Here is a 17,213-nt window from a genome sequence, read left to right as displayed (position 1 = left end):
AAAACAAATTTAATTAATTTCCATCTGTTATACAAGCTAACATGTTTTTGTTTTTCCATTGGAGGAAAACTGCTTTTCTTTATAGCAAAAAATAAAAACATGTAGAAGTGTGTCACACAAAAACAATACAGAACAACAGAATATCAAAATATATTTTTTATTTACATTTTTAAAAGAAACCTGTGGAAATTATCAAATTTTCACACATGCATACGCTCACTCCCTCAAACACACATTGCTCTCTTGGGTCAGTCCCTAGTTTTTTGGTTGACACACGCACACACACACACACACACACACACACACAAAAAAACATTAAAAAAATAAAGAAATGAGTAATGACTATGTATTTACAAGAATGTTCTGCCTTGTTAAATAATGTAGTAAAGTACAAGTCAGTGGGCTAAATGGGTCTTCACAGTAAATAGTCATGTTCCGTCGACAGTACAGAGCCTAGATGTAACACAGTGCTGCTGTGTGTCTCCGAGTCCCCTTCCTGCTGCCTCTCCGGACTGATCAGATGATCAAAGTCAGGGTCGTCTGAGTCCACTGGCTCGGGTGGGATATTTGTAGATTCTCCCTCTTCCTGGTCAGAAGGCTCCTGCTTGGAAATAAAGTCTGACTGGAAAAGAGCCTGGATCTGGATGAGAAACGGGTCACCTTCGTCGTCTGGAAGGGGTTCCAGGTACCTCGCCAGAGATGCCAGCATCTGGAGGAAGGAGTTAAAGTGAACCGAGGCAAAGAATAAAGTGGTAAAATGAAAGTGTAAGTTTGTAACAAAGCCATCAGCCACTAATATGCAGAACTGAAGGGCCGGTGTACCTTGTCCAAACAGGTAAGATGAGAGTCTCTACGGAATAATCTGTCCATCTGCACACGCCTAACCAAACACAACAGGAAATAAACTCTTTAGACACCAGAAATTGTTCAAAATCACAAAAAGATGGAAGGCTGCATATTTCAAATTGGCCACAACAATAATGCATCTCACTCACCCAGGTGTTTGAGCGTATTTGTGGATGATCCACTGAGCCCTCCTCATCGTCTGTTCCCAGTCTGGGATGTCTTGTGATGACAGGAAGTCGAATCTGTAGGGCAGCTCTGAGGAGGACCACAAACAGAGACTCAGCCGGAGGGTAAACTGTGTTTCTGTGTACACAAATCACTAAACCACCACAAACCACATTGTCAACTAGATTTCAAAGCCTCTTGATCTTAAATGTTTTGAAGTTTTGAGTCACATCTTATTGTGTGTGTCATACTCTGGGGGCCTGAGGGTTCCTGGACATCTTTTACCAGCAAGCAGGTTGTTTGGGAATGGGGGGAGGGGTTGGCTGGGTCATACGGGCTCACTATCATGCCGATAAAGGGGGCTCCTCCACGTGAGAAATAACTCTGGAACAATGAAGACACAGTGGGTCAGACGAGGCGTTCACATGTAAATCCAGAAAGAGCTCACTCACGGGTTCAGTTTTACCTGAAACTGGTCCTGTGTGTTTATGTCCCGTACTGAGGGGTTGGGGTGAAAGGAGGGATGCGAGTGGTACCAGCCCACCACGCTGAAGCCCAGGGACGACAGCACGTCACATGCCTGCGTCTGAGACAGCGGATCCATCTCGCACTGCAGACCTGTGCTCACACTGTTACACGGCTCCGCTGCACAGATCTAAACACAGCATTAGAAGTCATTAAATCCAGTTTTCAGGAAATATTTATATTTAAAGTCATTTTTAGATCTAGTTTGTCTGCACTGCGGTTTCAAACCTCTTCAGACCTACCTTCAACACTTTCGCTTCCTCGTTGAAAGTTCCACCAAGCAGACCGATGACTTCCCCTCGGGACACGTGGGCATGCTGCACACAAGATCAAGGCACACTTGATTAATTATATCAGAATAAAGGTAGATATTATTTTTGAAAAGAGCTCAAATATAAGAAGCAGCAATAATTGACAATGAAAAACAATTTTAAAATCCCTGGTTAATTATTAGCAGCAGTAAGAAGACGTTCAGAGTGTGTGCTTGTGTTTAACATACCAGGTCCATGATGAGCAGAGTCTCAGCACACACTATGACCCGGAACGGTTCCTGAGGAAAACAGCAAAGAAGAGTTTTTAACCATTAATAGAGATGAGTAATGTGAAGATTACAGCATCACAGGACGACATGATAGGAGAGATGGTCACTGACCTGTACTTGTTCTTCAAAAGGCCTGCAGGGAATTAGCTGGAAGGGATCAATAGACCTAGTGGACACAATGAGATCATTATAAGTAATCCCGTGTGTATAATTTGTTACAAATTGCATTAATCTGGTGTGCTCACCTTCTGTATCTGGACATCTTGCAGGGTTTAGGCTGCTTCGCCATCTCCTCTCTCCGCCAGGCCAGTTCCTCAGCACTGAGGTGCTGATGAAAAAAAAATCAATAGATTATATGTGCTGATATACACTTTGCTGTTGTACTCAATTGTCAAACAGTGTCCAAACCTCGTATGTCTGTCCCTCCAAGTCTTTAGCGTCGCACCAGTTCCCCCATATGTCCCGCACACGCCGCTTCCTGGTCCGCTACAACCAATCAGCAATTAGCTTGAGGTCCAAAACCTTGTAGTTGGATGTCAGAGTCTGTGGGTTCTATAGATACGTACCATGCTCTGCAGTCTCTGGGCGAGCTGGTAGGCCTCGAGCACATCTTTGCCCTCCCTGTGCTTGGAGCGGTCCACCACCTTTGGACGATTATACACAGCTTGCTCTACAAAGAGAAGGTGAGAGCTCCAACATTAAAAATGTTAAACAAAGACCCATAACAAGATCAGTAAGAGCTGCTAAAGACTCAGCGGACTCACCACAATTAAAGTTGATGGCTCCAATGAGTTCCAGGTATGTGTGTATCCTCCCAATGCAGTTGACGTCTCCGCAGCTCTTCAGACCAGGACGCACTGACGTCTTGTTCAGGTACTTGGGCTTGCTCTTCAGCCTAGGGGACAAACACCGCAATGAAACCTTCCTCTGGTGGAAGAAGTCACCAAATGTGAGTGTAGGAATTTACCATTGATCCAGGATGTAGTTTCTGATCTTCAGATATCTTTCAGGGGTTTTGGACGGTCGTCCCTCAAAGAACTCTGGGATTGCTTGTTTCTCATCATCAGTGATGATTTCCATGTCCATCTCTACTTCTTGTTCAGGTGCTCTTAGCTCTTCTTCCTCCTCATCTTCGTCCTCCTCCTCCTCCTGCTCTTTGTCCAGTCTGTCGTTTACAGTATTCTCAATCTTGTCAGCAGAATCTACAAGGCAAAATAAATGCGTACAATCACTAAAGAGAACAACGTGGATGTTATCATGATATAGAAAGAGACAGTGTGGATTACCCATGCCTTCACTAGTGGCTTCTTCCAGTTGACCAGTCTGTGCTGGAATCTCACACTGGGAGCTCTGGTGCTCATTTTCATCAGTCATTTCCTTTGAGTCTGTCTGTGCTTGTGTCTTAGGGCTATACAGGAAATCAAACACTGTCTTAGTTACTTTCTCATCTAACCCAGTTACTTCCTCTGAGCAAGCGAAAGAAGATGAGGGTCGAGGACTTTGCGAAGAAAGAGAGCTGCGGCAGGGTTGGTCCTTCTTCTCTTGGACACTCTCGACTCCACTCAGAGCCGGCTCCATCTGTTCCTCTGTGAGGCTTTCTAGTTGAATCTCGGTTTGCTCTTCCGGCCCACAGGACTCGGATTTCAGCGCAGCCTGCGGTTTCTCATCTGCCTCTTCGTCATCGCTCAGATCGTTAGTGATGTCCACGTCCTCATCCTCATCGTCAGAAAGCTTCTCTATGCGGACGGCGTTGGCCAGAGCGGACATGTGACTGGGTGCGGGCTGAGGGGGTTGTTGTATGTGTAGGCTAGGACCTGCAGGGGGCGCTGCAGCTCTGGATTCTGGTTTAGCCTGAATGATGAAAGTCTTGTTTATTTGTCATTTTTATTTCACAAGCCTTTAAAAATAGTGTAATCTGGTTGTGAAAGAGTTTGTGTAAAAAAGTACATGTTTAAATGTGGGAGTCCACAATTAGTCTTACCTTGTGTTTGAAATATTGTCTGGCATAACTCTTGACCTGGAGAACGGTACGACTTTCCATCAGCTTGGCAATCTTAGTCCACCGTCGACCAAACTTAGCCTGCATGGACAAACACCAGAGCCACAATTTACACAACACAATCACGCAATAAACCTCAAACACCAGTAACATTTCTGAGATAACATTGACAAGGGAATCTCACCAGTCCTTCCTCAAACAGCTCTTTCTCCTGCTTGGACCAGCGAGAAGACGAGCCGGAGGCCGAGGCCGAGCTCTTCGTCGGAGACCTGAGCGGACAGGAGCGTAACAAGAATGTCAACAAAATGAGAGATCGGTGTCCTCGTGGTTGATGCTAAAAGACAATCAGGCTTACTTCTTCACTTTGGGTTTTTTGTGAGCATCACTGTGCCAGATGTGGTCAGGAATCTCCGTACCTGTCAGGTAATATCTTAAAGAAGAGTTGAGAAAAATAATAAAAGTGGCAATGGCAACACTGAAGTGACGCATCTACACTATAGTCTGTGTTGGAGCTGATCGGTCTATCATCTATTTTGACAGCGGGAGCTACACATCGATCTGACCACTCCTAATGTTGGTGCTACTGTTCCGATATACCAGTTTTGTCTGTGCAGCCTGCTTCACTTGAAAGCGAGTCGCGAGTTCACAGTTTCCAAATGTCGATGACACACTTGGATGATCAACTCAAAACTTAACTGATGAAGAAATAATGAATATCCTTCACCCGTCCATGAAACACAACACTGAGTCAAATGCCAAACTACCTTTGGTCTCTGCAGAATGAAGAAACTCAATATTAAAGAGGCATTATTCCAGTCTGAATGACTGGTGCAAAGTAAAGTTAAAGGGGAATTACTGTTTTTTACAACCTGGACCTTATTTCTGGCATGAAACACGATCATTTACTCACGTATACGGGGAATAGCACTAGCGTATCATAACAAAATATCGGTGAAATGAATGAGTTTCGCGGCAGATAATGCGTTATTTAGAGGCTGTGTTTTGGGGCCCCAGTCACTCCCACTATATGGATATATGCAGATCTTAATATCTTCCGAACGATTCCAAATGACACTCCAAGTGAGTTATATGGGTGAGTAAACGATCGTATTTTATGCCAGAAATAAGGCCCAGGTTGTAAAAAACGGTAATTCCCCTTTAAGAGTATGGCTTTTAACACTGTATTTGTTATAGAACTGTAATTTAAATATATTTTGTTAAACAGCTCAAATAAAATAGATTGTATCAGTGTCCAGACATACAGTATATGGACCTAACTATATGTTTACACTAGTCTCATCCTGTCGAAGTCACTGCCCTTCTATCAGCAGTAATCTGGTGGTGCGTTTAAGTCCCGTCAAAGGATACTGTTCCTCCAGCAGCATCCTCTCTATCACCTCTCTGTTCTCCGGGCTGATGGAGCTGTCCAGCTCCCAGGGCTGCACAGAAGACAGACAAGAGTCAACACAATGAGCCACAGCCATGCCGGAGCCGGAGCCGGAGCCGGAGCCGGATGAATATCAGAGATTTGTGAACTCATACCAGAGACCAGCTGCTGCTCTTCCCTGTAGACTGTACGAACGGCTCCTGAACTAAACCTCCTCCGTCCATCTCACTGCAACAGCAAGACAACACGCTGCCATTAATAATACAACAACACGTGAAGTGCAGAGGAGACTCTAAACATCCATCTGACCATCAGTGCAGCCTCTGTTATCCTGCAGTGTATGGGACTGAAAAACAACATCCGGGTCTTCGTTAACTAGCGCCAGCCGCAGCTCACAAGACAATCTGACAGTAAAAACACAATTTCCCCAGAATATGTGACCAGACTTGCCTAATATTGCTCTCGAAGTCGTCTCCCTCGATGTCAATATCCACCTCATCCTCCATATTGTCGGATAAACAACGGAGAGGAGGGACAGAGAGAGAAAACGCTGGAGGAAAAGTGTTCAGCTTTACTCACAGCGCCCCCAGTGGCCAGATGGTCTAGGAGTTTATCTTTTTTTATGGCTGCTGTGATTTTGCTCAAATGTCTCCATCTGGATTGAATCCACATTTCTATCAATTTACTTTCCAGTCTCCAGTTTCTCTAATCAAAACTGAGATTGTTTGATTAAATTATTTTGCTCCTAACGCTGATACAGTAATTAATTTAATCCTCCCATGTAATAAAATTGGACTGATTTATAGGCAACCGTAGAAAGAGGTTATAAGAAGAGACTTTTATTTATTTCTACACTCACTAGCCAGTATATTAGGTACACTAATGAAAATAGACACATCCTAATAGTCCAGCTCTAAATCTCAGCTTCATGATCGTTCTAATGTTCAGTTTATGTTAAAACAGCGTAACAAAGGTGGTAATTCAACCGTATGATCATTTTGGAGGATGTAGTTTGAGGTTGTTGTGGAATAAGAAATCAGAACGCCTTTCAGCATCTGCAGATGGACTCATGGCACAGAGTCCACAAAACAGATTTACTTTATATTTACTTTACTGTCTGCTGAAGGCCACATTGTTCACTCCCCTGTAGCTCCTCAGCCAGACCTCCCTTACAGAGACAACACGGCCTGTAGCTATGACCTGAGCTCAAAGCAGTAAAACTAGGATGGACACAAATGTCAACAGCAACAACTCAACTTACTACACATTACATGGCTCTTTCAACTGGATTGAACTGAACATTATGACATTAAAGTGTTTCTGTTATTTAGCCTAGCCAGCAGATTAAAATGGGGTTGTGGGAATAATAGAAGCGTGTCGATACAACACAGTACAGTTCAGTGGTACTACAAACCACAGCCTTGAATCAACAGCTCTCTCAGTTATTTGACACTAATGCTGAATACCATAACATCAGTGGAGCTAAGATTTAGAGTTGGGCTGTTACATTAGAATATATTCATTTTCTCTAATGTACTTAATGAACTGGCAAGCGTTTGCCCAGTTCCAGATGAATTATTTTAGTAGGACTGGAAGTAATGTTTTGTCTTACAAATGATACCAGCAGTGGTTGGCATGGTTTAACTGCTCTAACCCATGGACTGTATACTCTAATCATTGATTGTCTTCAAAAATAATGATTGGTTTATTTATTTCTTGTAAAAAGCATCATCCCCCCGTCAATGCTTTCTACAATTAAGATACTGAACCCATTCATGTTTCTTTGCCACACTAAGTAGGGTTTAATATTCCATCTACACACAATAAAACCCAAACACAAAGTGGAAAGACAACGAAAAAGTTTTTATTTAGAAATAATTCACAGTTTCTAATGGCACTACAGGAACTGTAGTAACTCAATCCTGCTCAAAAATACTGTGCAGCTCTTCAAAGTACTTGCAGAGAGAAAAAGAGGGAAGGAGAGAGAAGAAGAAAACATAGCACTTGACATAACAGGTAGAAAAACTAAAAAGGCGTGAGGAGTCGTACAAAGTGCACACTTGAGCAGTTTCTCTCCAAATGCTTTCTCCTCATTTGCTGTAGAGAGAAGAAGATTCAAAGTAGTCTTTCTGATAATAAACAAAACAAAAAAAAATAATCTCACATGCATACAGGTTTTACACACTCAAACAGAACATCATCCACATTCAGAGAGGGTTAAAGAAAAACAACAACAACTCAGGATTTGCTGGGCTCGTGGAAAATACATAAAGACGTTAATAGTGTTCCAAATCATACTCTTCTTCTCTGCGTTCCCTTTTTCCTGCAACAATTCATTTCCTCCTGACAAATACACCACTGCCATTCAAGGTGGGGCAAAAACATGGAGTCAATGACAAGTGAAGAGTGTAGAGTGAAAGTGAAAGATCAGCTCGTCAGGAAAGAAGACATGTAGCGTGAGAAAGCATGTCGAGCTCCTAATGGAAACACGGTGGAGTGGTTCATAAAAGCAGAAATATTCAAAGTGTTCTCCACAGTCACAGGGAAAGACGTGCAGCGGCGATGTGTAGAGAAGGAGGAGCTGATCAGAAGAGGTGATGGCGCTCTAATGGGAGAGTAATGGTAGAATGAAGTTCTGTCTGTCAAAGTGTACCCAAGACCAACCGCTCAGAGCCAGTCAGAAACAAAAAACAACACAAGAAAGGAGACAAAAGACAAACACCCCTTTAAACCTTTCACATCTGCAAACAACTGCAGTGTTTAATGTGAATTGTTACTGTTGGTCAGTTATGAAACAACAAACAGTTACAGGACAGTTCCTTTCCTCTGCGTCTACCTTCCCAGCAGCTCTGAACATGCACAACAGCAGCAGTGTGAGGATCCCAATAAACATCTGTCAGTCTGCTGGATACAAAACGTGACCGCTGTTTTTGTCGATGTTTCAGGCCGAGGTTAAAGCATTTAAAAGTTCATAGAAATAAAATATGAGGTGGAGCCATCCACCAGGTCTGTACGTGTCAGTACCACTGAGTAATATTTCTGTACATCATACTTGCATGGATAAACTACTGTGACGCTGCAGGCTGGGGAGGCTGGCAAACCAGTGCCTATCTTAGAAAAATCTCATCATTTAAATAAATAAATAGATAAATAAAACTGATCTGTCAGACTCGTCTGCAGGGTCCCAGTAGATGTGGTGTGTGTGTGTGTGTGTTCGTGTAAACATTCAGCTCCGCGTCCCAGTGTGTTGCCATACTACACTGTACTGTACATACCAGCTGTGAGGATAATTCAAACAGACCAAACTAGAGAAGATTAAAAGAAGAACATGGCTCAGTTTTAGGATGAAAGAAATAATGAATATGTAATGGAGTCAGAAAACAATACAGCTCGCCTCTGGCCTGTTTACCTTCATCACGGTCACAGCATCGTTTCTCTTCATGGTGTGAGAGAAGTGCTTTTGGGCCCAGCCCAAACTAACAGAGAAGGGTGAATACTTAATCGAGAACTGGCAGGATCTACAGACTGCCGCTGCTGGATTTGTGTTACGAGGATAAATGAGACACTGTGCTAAAATGGCTACCACCATGCAAACCTATTTTCGTCATTCAGCCCTGACGGTTGGCTTGGATCAGACAGACAGAGACGCAGAAATCAGACAGGTGCACAAGGACAGTTTAACACTCTGGTCCCCAACAAACACCTGCAGTCACTTCAGGACTAGGACAGGATGGATAAGGTTAAACAACAGCAATGGAAGACAGAAGAAAATAAGGATAAGAGAAGAGAGTTGCCATGCTCCACAGTCCTCTCGTAATGACACATTTCATTGTAAAGAGCAGACTAATACTTCCTGAAGGAACGTAGAGTTGAGGCCAGCTGCTCTCCTTACTGTGCTCAGAGTGCGGAAAAGAAAAAAAACATCACTGGTGCTCAGCTGTCATGGGACGATGTGCTTATCCAGTAGAAAAACCATCCTGATGGGTTCAACTTGTACTGATGCTGTACTCTCCACCACAGCGTCTCTCTGTGCACATCAGTTCTTTCAATTTCATAGAATTCCTAGAACAGATATCAAGGCACATAACCGTAAACAGGTCTTTGACAGGAGTGGATGAGGACTGGGTGATGTCGAGCTACTGCTGCCATAGCCACTTCAGTTCCACGGTGCGCCTGGGTGCTCATGGGAAATGTGGTTCTTTGGGATGTGGTGAGACTTCCTCACGAGTCTGCTACTATATAGTGTGTCTGTGGTTGTGAACACAAAGTTGTGTAAAGTTAAAGTGTGAGTATTCAGACATGTCCGGTGACGGCTGCCACCCCTATGGTCCCGACACTCATCTCCTTGTTTCCCTTCATGAGCTGCTGCAGGCTGGACAGAGAACCAACGCCCCCTCCTGGCACGTGGGCGAACTGCAGCTCCGTCTGACGAGACTTCCGCCGCTTCGTCGAGCGCTTCTCCTGACGGGACTTCGCGGGAGGCTGGCTGAGGGGGAAAGAAAGGCCGTGGCCGTTGCACATGCCGGCGGAGGTGAAGATGGGGGAGGGAGGGGGGAGGTGGCTAGTGTAAGACTCCTCAGAATGGGTGGATGAGCTACAGCTGCTGGTCTCTGAGGGGAACTCCTTGGAGGCGCAAGCGGGCAACGCTGTCACCTTCTCCGCAGATGGAAGGGGAGGTGGAAGGGGGGGAGGAGGTGGAGGAGGAGGAAGAAGAGGAAGAGGCGGGGGCCGGGGTGCTGGCGCGGGGAGAGCTGGGTGAAAGCCGTTACACTTGGGATCCCCGTTTGAGAGCGGAGGAGAGGGATAGAATGCCTGCAGGGTCTCAACCTTGTCCAACGACTTTGTCTTGCAGCGCTTTTTCTGCAGGAAAACAGAGATAAGAGAATTTATTTTAGAACAATTCAAAGACAAGACACATCTAATAATGTGAGTCCAGATTAACCACTTTTGTGCCGCACAAACTGGAGAAGGGTGGGAAAGTTCAACAGGGAATGATGGACTACAGGATTTGGAAAAAGCAAATATTACCAAAACTATTTAATGCATAGTAGATTCTCGTGCTGCGTTGTGATACACAGTAAAACTACAGTAAAACTACAGTACTCCAAGCTTTATTCACGTCATCATAACCATGAGGTGAGGTGGATAATGCACGGTGTGTACCGTCAGCAAAGAAGTGGTTAACAGGTATTTAGAGCGGACTTAATCTCAACACTCCTCACCAGATCCCTAGCATTGTCTACAGACTGAGGAAGAAGTTACTTCCTGCTCTCACACACTTTCTGCACACACTGACTGACACTAGAAAAAACACACAGCACTTATGTAAGGCGGCCATCACGGCCAGCAGACACTGTACCTTTTTCTCTGGAGAAAACCTTAGAGGTTCTACAATGTACAAGTCATCTGGACCTACTGGGGAGGGGAGAGAGGGGCCAGGTTAATGATGGAATGGCAAACAGGAATACATACATGTAACAAGCATGATGTGACCTTGCAAGTAGTTTTATTTAAGACAAAAAGGTGCTAGTCCGTTTTCTAATCAAGGCCTAAAGTTGGAACAGGAGGTAGCACAAATCATTTGACAGAAAACTAAACATAACGCTGAAACAACAGAATAGTGTGATTCAGTGTCATTTTATTATTGATCACTACTTGCAAACGTCTAACAGCAGCCACTAAAGCATTGTGCTCTATTGTTACACCCCATAAGCCTGCATGTGGACACAAGCTGGCAATGACAGCCTCTCAGCCTCAAGGGCAACCTCACACACACACACACACACACACACACAGTTGAAGGATAATGAACAGCAGAGGGAGTTTTAGGTTTCACAAGTCAAAGGGTTTTTTTTTTCTTTCATTGCTTGCGCCAGCCTCTCCCTGTGGGCGTGCGTTGCTTTAGGCACTGGTGACAGCAGGGACATCAGCCAATAAAGCCTGGCAACATGTGTGAGAGGAAATAGCAAAGGTATAGAGAGCGAGAGAAGGGAGACTGGATAATGCGTCCATGTGGACTGTAAGCCAGAGCTGAAGTTCTAGAAAGCAAGAGTTTACAGTCACATTTACATGAGCCAGCTGTGACTGTAGTATCAAGTCTCAATGTTGCTAATGTTTCGGTGACACAGGCAAGGGGAGAAACACAATAAATGGGGGGAGGAGTATGCTAGAGGAGGGACTTTTGTATAATGTGTGTACACGTGTGTTTCAAGGAGAAACAACACTCCTACCTTCTGTAGAGGACAGGTGGAACGACTTGGAGCGAACAAGTGGGCAGGTCACCCTGCGCTTTAGGCTCATGTCATCATAGGAGGAAAAGCATCTGACAAAAAAAAACAAAACAGAAAGACACATATTTACAAAGCTACCGTTAGCGGTAGGACAGGAGTGACAGCATCTGTCAAACAGAGAATAGCTGAAGTATTCAAAACCAATATCCTAAAAGTAGGCGCAGAAACATCATGAGAGATCTGAGAATAACTGAACAACACTCAGTGAATCAAATGCCCAAACAACAGAGACAAAATGATGTGTCCGTGTGTTTAACAAACCTCTTGGGGCTAGGGTAGTGGTTGCTCTTGGGAATGACAGCAGTGCTGGTACTGGGGCTGGGAGACGAGCTGCGGCAGCACTGCAGACACAGCAGGAGTCCCAAAGACAGACAAAGAACCAGAGAGACCACCAGGTAGCTCTGACGGTCAGATACCTGCAGAGGAAAAGTTTAGACTGGGTAAATATCTCATCTAGTTTGCCCTCAGAAATGTTCTGCAAAATACTAAATCATCAGTTTGTGGTAGATACCATATACTACACAAATACTACGTCTTTTCTTTTTAAATAACATGGTGCATTTTTGGGGTTTGGCGTATGATTTCATAAAAATTCCTTCCCACTTGTTGGCAGCTGCACGACAGACAGCTTTTCCCCACTGCATTCCTAATGCATTTATTTTTCATAACACTGTATTTAATCCCCGTGAACACAAATACTGTGCTGTTTGGAGAAAACAGAAAAGCCTTCGCAGCCTAACAAGTTGAAAATGTTTTGAAGTCCACTGACTGCAAAGAAGTCAGTTCTGTGACTGACTGTGACGTTCTGCTGCGCATTAATCAAGTATATCAGACATGTGTGAAAGACTTGTGGCTTAGTTAATGAGTTTGAAAGCAGCTAAAGACTGAACAAACAATTGTCTCAGGTCCAAGTTAACAGCCGGAGGGACTTCCTAGCACGTGTGTGCTGGAGTTGAACAATACTATTGTATCGTTTCGTACCAAACCTTTGACTGATGAATCTGATGAATGACGGTGTGACGCTTAACTGAGCATGGTGCACAAATGACACGGTTAGCTCTAAAATCTAATACGGCAAAGAAACAAATATTGATGTCACCTCTCTCTGCAGCTGGCCGACTGTAGCTGTGAGATTGAGCATCAGTTTGGTGACGTTCTCCAGCTGGCTCTGCAGGACCTGGATGGAATCAGTCTGTTTCTGGTCCTGAATAGATACACAGTAGAAACAAGCCACAACGGTTAATACAGAAATCCAACTATTTATGCTTCGTGAATCAACAGGTTTTTCTCTGATTAAATTGATGCAAAGTGACCTGCTCCTCAGCAATGCGGGAGGTGTTCTGCAGTTTGATGATGGTCTTATTGAATGCCCTCTGCATCTCTTCCATCTGTTTACGGTATCTGGAGGAAACACGTTAAAAAATAAAATAAAATTGGTAAAATAGGCAGTTTCTGTACAGTAATAATTTCTCTTATAAATGTAAAGTGGGCTGTTTGCAGCGGTTTTACCTCTGGCTGAGTTCCTCCAGGTATCTGCTGGACAGACTCATGTTCATCTCCAGAGCTTTGATCCTGTTGTTCAGCCTCATGAACACACTCTCCTTCTGGCTGGACCCGTGAACCGCTCCTCCATTCAATAACACGCCGTTCCCATTCACGGCTCCGCCATTATAATCTCCTCCGTTCTGCAGCTCCGCATAGAAGTCTGTAGCTGTGCGGTGGACGTTGCCATTCCCATTAGTGCTCAACAAGTCCTCTTCCGTGTCTTCCACCCGCTGGGGCTCCCCTGTCTGAGAGAGAGCGTCCCCCTGCTCCCCGTGGATCTGTGAAGCTTGAACAGTTAGTCTCTGCGAGTCCCCGCTGTCTGAGCCTGACTTAGCCATGTCAGTCTGAGTGTCAGTCGGTGGGAAAGCTGCTGGCAGTTCAGTGGGAGGGGGGGAAAGGTCTTCCGGCCTTGATGCAGTGGGAAGAGCCTGAACTGGCTGCTCCTTAACAGGGGGAACCACAACACCAGGAGAGGCCGTCTCAGAGGACAGAGGCTGAGGGGGAGAGCTGAGAGAAAGAGACGGGGTGGCACTGCCGGCCTGCTGCGTCATTGGGATAGAAACAACATGGAGGGGTGGAGTGGGGACAGGGTCCAAGGCTGTGTCTTTAAATGGAGGTGGCAGCTTCTCCTCGTGGGTTGGTGTGGGCTGTGTCAGGGAGCTGTGGATGTCTGAGAAACTGTGAGGGGGGATGGTGGCGGTTCTACTAGGCTCTAGGAGGATACTGAGCTCTGGAGTGTGTGCATCAGGTGTGTGGGTGTTCAAATGTGCGTCGGTTGTGTGCACGTCATCCAAAGGTTTGCTCTCAGTTTGGCCCTTGACAGACACCTCAGGCTCTGGAGGTTTTTCCGTGAGAGGGAGGGCTTCTTGGGGAGGTGTGGGGGCAGGGATCAGTGGAGGGGTGTGTGTGAGGGCAGGAATAATCACAACAGGGTGAGTCTGTGTTTGAGCGCTAAGCTGCCTCCTCTTAAGGCTGCGCAGCCTCTCCTTGGCCAGCCTGGCGGAGCACCAGCGATGGAGCAGCTCGGGCAGGGTGGCCATGCAGGACAGAGACAGGGAGGAGAAGGAGAAGAAAGGACAGTACTTCTGGCTCTCCCACTGGTTCCTGTCTGCCTCCTTCCTCGTCTCCTCCTCTCTCTTCTCTTCTTCCTCCTCTCCCTCCTCCTCCATGAGAGTGACGGTCGACTGCTTGGGCTCTTCGTCCTCCTCCTCTTCTACCAGAGTGACTATCTGTCTATCCTCTGGAGACTCACTTAGTGTGGGGGAAGATGAGGAAGAGTCACTGGAGGCTTTGGAGTCCTCCTTGGCTGGGGGTTGTTCTGTCCTCGCAGGGTCCAATCTGAGGAAAATACACGGTTACAAATTCAGAAACTGAATGTAGGGTTATATAAGAAAAGTGATGTCAAACTTTATAAATCCTTGTGAGATACATACTGTAAATTAATTTATACAGATAATGGTTTATTTGTCTTTGATTATCCTTACACTACAGAGTCTTGAGGGGCTTCAGATGACTTGGCTGTAACTTCTATGCTCTCCTTTTCATTCCCCTCAGCCGTTGTATTACCTGGGATTTGGACAAATGCAAAGGAGTTAGTAAACTTGCAAATCTCGGTCACCATTTAATATAGCTAAGAACATCCTGTGTGTCTGTAGGAGGCACAGTGTAGATGCACAGTACGCAGTGGAACGCCCCTGTTTGAGAACCAGTCCAGTCCAGTTAGAACTGATCTCTCTCCTACAGTCTCTCTTTTTCTCTGCGGTTGTAGGAATCAGAAGTGTAGCTGTAGAGAGCCAGCGGTGAAAGAGATGCTTTGTAAAGTTGGTCCTTAAGCAATAAATGGAAAACCAAATTTATATAAAGTACAATCTTGTAGACAGTAATTGTTCTTACGATGTTTAACTTCTCAAATTAATCCAATGAGTTCAATCTCAAAAAGGATTTCTATGAGTAAATACAAACTTATATGAGTAAATACAAAATTAGATATTTTTGTCCTGTAATTTGGTCCCACAGGAGAAACGCTGAGTAAGAGAGTCATGTCGATGCAGATCTCCGTGTGGTAAACTAAACTATGAGCCAGCTCGGCGTCACAGGCCCCACTCAGCCTGAATTTAGCACAGCTCCCAGCCAAGAAGTACAACACATCCGCAGCCAATGTTCTGCTTAAACGCTGCAGGAGACCTTCTGCCTACCACCGAATACACATCTGGCTCTCTCAGCACATATATGCATGAACAGCCAGGCTATGCATGTGCTTGCACTTTAGCGAAGGCAACAATGTGGCCCAGTTCTCGAAGTAGTTAATTCAAACAATATGTGGGGAGACACACAGGCTGGTGGTTAGACACACAGGAAAAGGAGAAAAAAGCAGATAAATAGTGTGGGTATGAGCAGGAAAAGAGGAACGGTATCTTAGTTTCCTACACAATCTGGAAAGTATTATTATTATTTTTTATCTATTAAAAAAGAAACAGTAATATTGTGCCTCAAGAATATGAACGATATCTAGGATAATTTTGCTTCTACTTTTATTATATTTCTTCATGTCTGTGAACAAAAGGTAACATCTCAGCTGAGTGTTTAAACTATTATTTGAAAATTATGTTTTATACTGGGATTTCCATTCAGATTTTCATGCATAAAAACAAAATGTGTGTCAATACTCATTAAAAGAACTTTACATTTAGTTGTGACTAATAATAGTGTCACCCTGGACACTCTCTCTTCTCTCTACTGCCATCAGGTCGGCATTTCCAATGCCTGAGGACAAAGACTGAGAGGTTGAAGAAGAGTTTCTATCCACATGCCATCCGCCTGCTCAACTCTGAGCCTTAACCGGACTTACATACCACCGCACCACTGCACTTTACTCACATAGCTGCTTTCAATACTGTAAATGTGTGTATATATACAAACTACCCCCCTTTAAGTTAACACTTGAGTTTACAGTCTATATTTTATTCTATATTACAGTCTATATTTTATTTTATTTTTCTTGGTTTACATTTACACTTATATTGTTTACCTTGTGTGTTATGTGCAATGACTACTGTTTTACTTTAGTACTTTTTTTTACTACTGGCTGCAGGTACAAAAATACATTTCACTGTGCATTGTACTATGTATAACCGTGCATGTGACAAATGAAACCTAGCTTATCCTAGCTTATCTTATCTTATCTAGTACTCAGTACATTACGGCATCTAAACCAGACGGGTCACTCATGCTAAACAATGTCAGTTAAAATCTAGAAATAACTTATGTTTTACAAATATAACCAGTTATAGTTTAGGTTGCCTTGAGATAAGGTGCAGGTTGCTTAAAACACACACACACACACACACACACACACACACACACACACACACACACACACACACACACACACACACACACACACACACACACACACACACACACAAGGGAACCCTTATGGAGGACTTAATGTTGTTTAAATGTTAAAAAAAAAATTCTGGCTTTTTATATCTTTAATTTGATAACTCTTAGTGGAGAGAGACAGGTAGAGTGGGAGGCAGGGGTGACATGACCGTTGCAGTAAGGACTACAGAATTAGTTTATGAAGCGCCCGACCAATTCAACTGGATAAGCTTAAATTTTATGACAAAAGAGAATACGCAGAGGAGCTCAGACAATATCAGAATAACTGACATAACATAACATGATTAGATCTGTTTCTGGGTACCAGTCATGTCTTAGCAGGACATATCCATGATCTCTAATAGAAACAGGAAATCAAAGATTAGTTGGTTGTAGTACGCTCCCTGACACAGTTTGTTACACAGACAGATCTGAGTAGCTGGCCTTGAAAAGTGAAAAAGGGGCATACGTTTCTAAAAAAAAAAAAATACTTTGAAGGGGATTGGATGACCCATTTGTCTATTACAGCCTAAT

General features: G+C 44.2%; 2 protein-coding genes across 5 annotated transcripts in view; both read right to left on the bottom strand.

The window, feature by feature from the left end:
• Positions 1-160: 160 nt before the first annotated feature.
• Positions 161-5,804, bottom strand: mysm1 (Myb-like, SWIRM and MPN domains 1). Its single transcript, XM_084548927.1, has 19 exons — positions 5,619-5,804; positions 5,445-5,515; positions 4,432-4,506; positions 4,261-4,345; positions 4,059-4,157; positions 3,364-3,928; positions 3,045-3,279; positions 2,842-2,972; positions 2,644-2,747; positions 2,486-2,563; positions 2,323-2,405; positions 2,189-2,243; positions 2,036-2,086; positions 1,779-1,853; positions 1,478-1,666; positions 1,263-1,395; positions 996-1,101; positions 823-880; positions 161-709 (listed from the first exon to the last, which is right to left on the bottom strand). Exons 1-19 carry the CDS (start codon positions 5,685-5,687, stop codon positions 416-418), a joined length of 2,556 nt encoding a protein of 851 aa, XP_084405053.1. The 5' UTR covers positions 5,688-5,804; the 3' UTR covers positions 161-415.
• A 1,501-nt stretch (positions 5,805-7,305) lies between these two features.
• Positions 7,306-17,213, bottom strand: part of suco (SUN domain containing ossification factor) — a 39,108-nt gene continuing 29,200 nt past the window's right edge. For 3 of the 4 annotated variants that reach the window (XM_084548806.1, XM_084548808.1, XM_084548809.1), the window contains 8 exons: positions 14,783-14,864; positions 13,263-14,636; positions 13,067-13,154; positions 12,853-12,957; positions 12,015-12,169; positions 11,694-11,785; positions 10,823-10,878; positions 7,306-10,323 (listed from right to left, as the gene is read on the bottom strand). In XM_084548806.1, coding sequence (XP_084404932.1) covers positions 9,757-10,323; positions 10,823-10,878; positions 11,694-11,785; positions 12,015-12,169; positions 12,853-12,957; positions 13,067-13,154; positions 13,263-14,636; positions 14,783-14,864 — 2,519 coding nt within the window. In that variant the 3' untranslated portion in view covers positions 7,306-9,756. The remainder of the gene's footprint in view (positions 10,324-10,822; positions 10,879-11,693; positions 11,786-12,014; positions 12,170-12,852; positions 12,958-13,066; positions 13,155-13,262; positions 14,637-14,782; positions 14,865-17,213) is intronic. The other variant, XM_084548807.1, reaches the window with a different exon arrangement.

The sequence above is a fragment of the Chelon labrosus genome, assembly GCF_963514085.1.
Source record: "Chelon labrosus genome assembly, chromosome: 7".
NCBI lineage: Eukaryota > Metazoa > Chordata > Actinopteri > Mugiliformes > Mugilidae > Chelon > Chelon labrosus.
This window is presented reverse-complemented; position numbering and strand designations above follow the sequence as displayed.

Excerpts from the sequence above, each read along its gene's own strand:
- mysm1 (XM_084548927.1), bottom strand. The coding sequence starts at position 5,687 with ATGGACGGAGGAGGTTTAGTTCAGGAGCCGTTCGTACAGTCTACAGGG. Across the intron at positions 4,507-5,444 it reads AGGATGCTGCTGGAGGAACA|ATATTACCTGACAGGTACGG; the intron begins GTATCCTTTGAC and ends CTCTTCTTTAAG. Across the intron at positions 1,396-1,477 it reads ACACACAGGACCAGTTTCAG|AGTTATTTCTCACGTGGAGG; the intron begins GTAAAACTGAAC and ends TCATTGTTCCAG.